Source organism: Octopus bimaculoides, chromosome 17 (genome assembly GCF_001194135.2).
Source record: "Octopus bimaculoides isolate UCB-OBI-ISO-001 chromosome 17, ASM119413v2, whole genome shotgun sequence".
Lineage (NCBI taxonomy): Eukaryota > Metazoa > Mollusca > Cephalopoda > Octopoda > Octopodidae > Octopus > Octopus bimaculoides.
Window position 1 is genome coordinate 44,153,925 of NC_068997.1, and position 7,852 is coordinate 44,161,776.

At 36.4% G+C, this 7,852-nt stretch overlaps 1 protein-coding gene across 1 annotated transcript in view; it reads right to left on the minus strand.

Moving 5' to 3' along the window:
- The window catches only part of LOC106878371 (aspartyl aminopeptidase), a 383,150-nt gene that overhangs the window by 363,409 nt on the left and 11,889 nt on the right, over window positions 1–7,852 (minus strand). The window contains exons 2-6 of the mRNA XM_052973918.1: window positions 7,248–7,326; window positions 5,306–5,394; window positions 4,910–5,023; window positions 1,852–1,977; window positions 645–769 (exon numbers count right to left, since the gene is read on the minus strand). Coding sequence (XP_052829878.1) covers window positions 645–769; window positions 1,852–1,977; window positions 4,910–5,023; window positions 5,306–5,394; window positions 7,248–7,326 — 533 coding nt within the window. The remainder of the gene's footprint in view (window positions 1–644; window positions 770–1,851; window positions 1,978–4,909; window positions 5,024–5,305; window positions 5,395–7,247; window positions 7,327–7,852) is intronic.

Here is a 7,852-nt window from a genome sequence, read left to right on the forward strand (position 1 = left end):
ATGGTTCCATGAGATTTCTTGAAGACTAAGAATGAACAATACATATAGAAATAGCAGGAATGTAGTAACTCAAATTCTGACTATCAACAATATATGGCAAAGGGAAAATACCTTTTAAAGTCTTTCTAATTTTGGCAGAAGGCTAGCGATTTCAGAGGGAGGGAGTGGTCGATTATATCAACCCTAGTACTTGACTGGTACTATATGATATTGATACTGAAAGGATGAAAGGCAAAATTGACCTCAGCAGGATTTGAACTCAGTATCCATAGAACCAATAGAAATGCTGTTAGGCATTTTGTCTGATATGTTAGTGATTCCGCTAGCTTTCCATCAACCCCCTACTAAATGCAAGGATAATATCAATTAATAGTTTTTCACCCCACTAAATTAGATATCTGAGATATTGTATTTGTATTTATTATACTGAAGTATGTATCATTAATATTTATTATCAGGAAAGACATAGCACAAGGCCGAATAGAGGTGGGAAATTATGAAATCGAGGAGGTAAAGGAGTATGTCTATTTAGGGCACACAGTGGCTGCACCAGGCTCAAAAACAAAAACAAAGAAAAGATCAAAAATTTTTTAAATTTAAGAAACCGTAGTAGTACAAATATAAAACGAAGTCATGTTTCTTACAAATGATCCTCTTTGTTAAGAGTCAGTTTGTCATTAATGTCTCTCTGCAGATGGATAGCAAGATGAGGAATGCGAAGAATTGGTTTCTTCACATTCACCAGACGGTGTTCAAGTCCTTTGCCATTCTGTCAAAATACAAAAAGACGATTAGAATTGCAAGTGTTATAGTTAAAGCTTAGATATTCAATAGAGTAAATTAAAAATAGTTATGTGATAAAGAAAAGACAACATTAGCTCAATAGCAAACACTATAATCATTTTGGAAAGTATGGGAAACTATACTAAACATGTTTCTGCATTATTAGACCTCCTCAAAATTAAATCATCTCCTCCCCAACTTCACCATACAAACATCCCAGAGCTACACTTACTATAACAATAACATTGTAACCCTAACTTGAAAAATTCCATGAGGAATAAATCAGTGAATTACTAAGACTGTTAAAGAGGAGGTGGGATTGTGGAAACAGAGATAACAGCAACATAAACGAGGAGGATGCTTCTATGCTTCATAAAATTTATGGTTTTCTTCCTTCAGCACAAGTTTTATGTTATAAGGCACAGCTGAAAGGTAAATGGAGGGAACAAGATCAAATTAGTGCTGTGCTTTTGTCACTCTTAACAACCACAATAACAAGAATATTATTGGTAAAAGTTCTTGGGAAACTCATTTTTTAAAGCCTTACCACTCTAACATTATTATATCTTTGGGTTTTTGTTAATATTTATTTGTTTTAATGGGTTTTATATTTTCGATTTGAACATACATTTCAGAATTTACAAAAAACATTTTCATAATGAAATTTTAAAAAATTTTTTACTTTTTTTTTCTTTTAAAGCAGAAATTGATTAAGGTTGGAGGAATAGCAGTTACAGCTTTTTAAAAATTTTATTTTGTTTCCATCTGAAAACATTAGTCTTTTTGCTTTTTTGAAAATTTAAAATACTGTGGTCCTCTGTTTCATTGAAAACAAAAATATTACGAATGTATGCAACTGTAAATCCATTAACTGTAATTAGTTTCTGATTTTAAAAAATTCAGTAATAAATTAAAAAATGGTTTTTGCAAATTCTGAATCTCTGTTATTCATAAATTTTATAAAAGAAAAAAAAAAAAGAAACAAAGAGGGTAGATTAAAAAAAAACCCAAACTAAGCATGGTTTTTTTTTTTAAATCGCTCTTGTACTTTTCTTTGGAAGTACTCACATCAATCATTACTCGACCAGCTACAGTAAGATCCCGATCAAGCCAAGATGCCCAAATACCACCACCATAGCATTGCACACCAACTGTCAAGTAGCCATGTCTTTCCTTTCTGGACACTGGTTTCACCTTAAATAGAAAAATAAACAAAGTAAATATGTTACCATAACAAACAGTAGCTTGTTCACATATGTTATTAGAGGAATCCGTTAGCAAGAACACTTATCTCCGTGTGATGTACAACCAGGAGTGGCTGTGTGGTAAGTAGCTTGCTTACCAACCACATGGTTCCGGGTTCATTCCCACTGCGTGGCACTTTGGGCAAGTGTCTCCTATTATAGCCTCGGGCCGACCAAAGCCTTGTGAGTGGATTTGGTAGACAGAAACTGAAAGAAGCCCGTCATATATATATATATTTGTGTGTGTGTGTTTGTGTGTCTGTGTCCCCCCCAACATCGCTTGACAACCGATGCGGGTGTGTTTATGTCCCCGTAACTTAGCGGTTCGGCAAAAGAGACCGATAGAATAAGTACTAGGCTTACAAAGAATAAGTCCTCGGGTTGATTTGCTCTACTAAAGGCGGTGCTCCAGCATGGCCGCAGTCAAATGACTGAAACAAGTAAAAGAGTATAAAAGAGTAACTGTGTCCCGAGACTAATGTTTTTTCAGAACCAATCCTCATCAGCATCATCATCACTGTTTAACATCCATTGTCCATGCTGGCATGGGTTAGATGGTTTGACCAGAGCTGGTCAGCTGGATAACTGCACCAGGTTCCAGTCTGATTTGGCATGGTTTTTACAGCTGGATGCCTTTCCTAATGACAACCACTTAACAGAATGTGCTGGGTACTTTTTATGTGGTACCAGTCCAAGTGTACCTTATGTGGCACTGGTATGAGTGCATTCAATGTGACATTGACACGAGTGCATTCCATGTGGCACTGGCACGAGTGCATCCCACATGGCACTGGCACAAGTGCATTCCATGTGGAACTTTATTTCACATTGCTCCAGTCCACTCAGCTGGCAAAAATGAGTAGTACCTGTAATTCAAAAGGCCAGCCTTGGCACACATTGTATCATGCTGAATCTCCCGGAGAACTATGTTAAGAGTGTGTGTGTCTGTGGAGTGCTCAGCCGCTTGCATGTTAATTTCACAAGCAGACTGTTCCGTTGATCAAATCAACTGCAACTCTCATCGTAACTGCTGGAGTGCCATCATCATCATCATCATCATCATCATCCAGTGTTTTAAATCTGGGTTTTGTCCCTGTTAATGGGGGGTCGATGGATCTACCTCAATGCCATAGCAACCAAGGTAGGCAGGTGCAGCCTACCCCAACCTTTGGGCTGGCTGGTGCCCATTCTCCTTGAGGCATTTTTGGAGCTGGATTTTCTACGGGGAGCATGTCCTTGCTTACCCCCAACCTCAGTTTCTAGACATGAGTGGTCCCGAGACCAAGGCCGCTACCATGATTTTTAAGAAATGTGGTGGAAAACTAGCTCAGGAAGGCAGGGACACTATTCCCTGAGACCCCTTTCAGAGCCCCCTACCTAAGTTCAGTGTTAAACTACAACCAATTATGGCTGTCATAATTACTATAACTTTTATCTTTTATTTGTTTCAGTAATTAGACTGTGGCCATGCTGGGGCACTGCCTTGAAGAATTTTTAGTTGAACAAATCAAGGCCCCTAGTACTTTTTTCCTTTTAAGCCTCGTACTTATTCTATAGATCTTTTCTGCTGAACTGCTAAATTACAGGGATATAAACAACACCAACACTGGTTGTCAAGCAGTGGTGGGGAACAAACACAAAGAAACACACATATGATAGGCTTTGTTCAGTTTCCATCTACCAAATCCACTCACAAGGCTTTAGTCAGCCTGAAACTATAGTAGAAGACACTTGTCCAAAGTGGGACTGAACCCAGAGCCATGTGGTTGGCAAGCTTCTTACCACACCGCCATGTCTATGCCTATAGAATACTATTGTCAGTAGACTAATTAATAGGTACAGGTGCAGCTGTGTGTTGAACCCTTCTAATACCAACCCACCTGAGACCATTCTATGATACCAATTCCCTGTTTTAAAGGGATCTCAAAGCCTTCCATCAAAATTTCATGTTAATGTGCTTCAAACACCACCTTAATAATGAGAAAAGTATTTCAATCAAGTCATTATTTTCAAATTACTTGAAACAAAGGTATATTATCCAACAGTATCAGTGCCAGGTAGTGTTTAGGCATAAGCAAACTTAAGGTTAGTCAAATATGTTTGTGGCATATTTCAACTTCTAAAGGTAAATTCACTGCAATTACCAAGGAGAAAAAAATTCTCTCTTATGGTAAAAAGGTATAAAAACACCATATCTGTCCAGTGTTGCCCCCCTGTTGGATTCCCAAATGTGTTTCTAGCTTTTTAGCTGTTATCAATGAGAAATACTGGAGAGGTAACTCTGAACAGACTTAATGAAAGTTATAGATTTAACTAAAACAGGGTAAACAAAATAATATAATAACAAATGGTTAAAAAAAAAGAACAAAACAAAAATATACTACAATAAACTCCCTCATTAGGCACCACTGGAACTGGAAGGGAGCCAGATAATTGAATTTTCTGGATCCCTGATTACCATTTTCTAACTTACCAAAGCACCTTAGAAAACTCCTTAAAACTCACTCTATATACATCAGTTTTATCATTAATATTCCATTTCATCATTAATATTATAAATGTAGTAGAAATGATAGAAGTAGGAAGAAATAAAAGTATAATCCAAGTAAAAAACAAAATTTTATTAACCTAATAAAACACAGAAATTGTAAATGCTGCTAAATATTATACTTTGAGAAGCACCTATTCATTTTATGTACAACAAACTTTCTTTTAATGAAAATTAATTAACACAAATTCTCTCGACTAATTAACAAGATATTTTCATTTATTTTTTCTTCTGGGTCCCAGTTGTTTAAAAGTTCCAGTTGAGTGTCAGCTGAGAGGAATTTTACTGTAATTAAAGAATTCAAAGACAGAAAAGACGAGGAAAGATGTTTTACCTTAAGGCAAGGACTGTCAACGTGGGCGCCAACCAAGCTGAATCCATTCCCAGGTTTATACTGAGCTCCGACAGCAAAGGCAATAAGTGTGGATTCATTTCTAGTCAGAAAGTACTAAAAATTAAAAAAAATAAAGTAAGCAAATAAATATCATGTTACTGGTTTATAGTTCAAGAGTTCAAACCCTGCAATAAGTAGTCTGTGGAGTTTTACTTTGTTTAATAAATTTATTCATTCTTATAATGAGGAATTACATGGGTGCTTAAACCAGGATCCCACCAGAAAAGCTCCCTTACATCAAAAACCCAACCCCTTATCCAGTTAGATATGTATGATTTGTTGATGTAAGTCAGTGATTAAACTGAAAATGAATTAACATGAAACAGATTTCCTTACTTTCTTAGAATTTTCCAGAGTCCAATGGTTACTCTCTCTTAACTCCTCAAAGCCAGCATCTTTCAACATGGTTTTCAATGCATCAGTAGCTGGAAATGAAATAGCACAGGATATACAAATTATATATTAGCACATATATCATCATCATCGTCGTCGTTTAACGTCCGCTTTCCATGTTAGCATGGGTTGGACGATTTGACTGAGGACTGGTGAAACCAGATGGCTATACCAGGCTCCAATCTGATTTGGCAGAGTTTCTACAGCTGGATGCCCTTCCTAATGCCAACCACTCCGAGAGTGTAGTGGGTGCTTTTACGTGCCACCAGCACGAGGGCCAGTCACGTGGGACTGGCAAACGGCCACGCTCAAAATGGTGTATTTTATGTGCCACCCGCACAAGAGCCAGTCCAGGGGCACTGGCAACGATCTCGCTCGAAAGTCCTTACACATGTCACGGGCACAAGTGCCAGAAAGGCGACGCTGGGCACAGGTGCCATCACAATTTCGCTTTCGCTTGCCCCAATAAGTCTTCGCAAGCTGAGTTTATAGCACATATAAATTATATATATATATATTATATATAGCACATATAAATTATATATAGAGCACATATATATTATATATAGCACATATAAATTATATATATAGCACAGGATATACAAATTATATATTATGAAATAGCACAGGATATACATTATATAGGAATGTACACATGTATGTATGTCATTAGGTTTAACCAATATTGTCAAGACAATCATCATCATCATCATCATTTTAACCCTTTAATGTTTAAACCAGCTATATCTGGCCAAAATATTCTACCTGTTTTATGTTCAAACTGGCCAGATCTGGCCTCTCACACCTATCTTGCAATGTCATTTTAAAAATAGACAACCACATCATCGATATCTCAAAGCTACAAGATAATGTAAGATTAATTGAAAACAATGTCAACAAATAAACATTAAGACATGACAGAATAATTTAAATGTGAAAGGGTTCACTTAAAAAAAAAAAAGAAAAGAAAAAAACTAGCTCAAGGTGTTATGCTAATGTATTAAAACCCCAAAACAAGTGGCTGTCGAACAAACTTAACAACACATCTGTAGTTTCAATGGCAGAAGTATTAGAGCAGGGGTTCTCAACCATGTTTTATCAATGGGCTCCTTTGATTGTTATTTTATTCTGGTGGACCCCAAACAGCTTATTCAATGTCTAAAAATTTGTCTTATAAAAGTTCTAAATTCCCATTTTGTTTTCTGCACAACTTGTGTAGGTTGAACTATGTAAAATGTTATAGGAAGAAACCTAGCTGTTTCTTGCAAGAGATACCAATACATAAATCTAAAGCAGAATTTTTTCAGGGCCCATTAAAATACTATTGTGGATTCCCAATTTACCATTTTGTTGCGTGAACTCCTGAAAATCTTATATGGATTCTCAGGGGCCTTATGGACCCCAGTCGAGAACCACTGCATTAGAGTGTTCTTCAAAATTCTCATTCTGTATTTGTTCCAGATCTAACCCTTTAGCATTTAAACCAGCCATATCTGGCCAAAAATATTCTACCTGTTTTACATGCAAACTAACTAGATCCAGCCTCTAATACCTACCCTACAATGTCATTCTAAAAATAAACAATCACATCACTGAAATCTCAAAGCCACAAGATAATGCATGATTAATTTAAAGCAATGAATAAATAAACATTAGATTTGACAATAAGTCTGAATGCTAAAGGGTTGAACCCTGCAGTGGTCAAGTTTTAGTTTAACCCTTGCCAGCATAGAAAATGAATGTTAAATGATGATGATGATAACATCCATACATAGGTTTCAACCCAAGATTTGAAATCAGATCAACTCAGTTTTCCAAGAACAAACTGAGCAGTGTAATACACAATTCAATCGTAGAAACAGTATCATTGGACTGAGTAACATACCATGGTAAGGAGATGGGCTTGCATTGACAAACTTCAGAAATTCTTCTGCTGAAGATAATACAGTTTCTCGTGAAAAAGCCTAGATGAAAAAAAAAGACACAAAAAGAGGAAAATATCAGACATATAAGCGTAGATGATCAGAAAAAATGTCAAAGAATATCAAGATTAAATCCCACATAAATTAAAACACTTTGGACATCACATCTTAAGTTCCTCGATGTGACCTAAAAGCAATGCAGACAATGTCAGTCCATTGATAAATATGGTAAATTACTAGTAAAATTCCAGTTAAGGTTAAATCCTCAATGTGCTGAGTCATTGAATACAAACATTTATCAAAAATTAATCCTAGCCACTAATCATCACATACTCTTACTCTTTTACTTGGTTCAGTCATTTGACTGCGGCCATGCTGGAGCACCGCCTTTAGTCGAGCAAATCAACCCAAGGACTTATTCTTTGGAAGCCTAGTACTTATTCTATCGGTCTCTTTTGCCGAACCACTAAGTTACGCGGACGTAAACACACCACCATCGGTTGTCAAGCGATGGTGGGGGGACAAACACAGACACACACACACACATATATATATATATATATATATA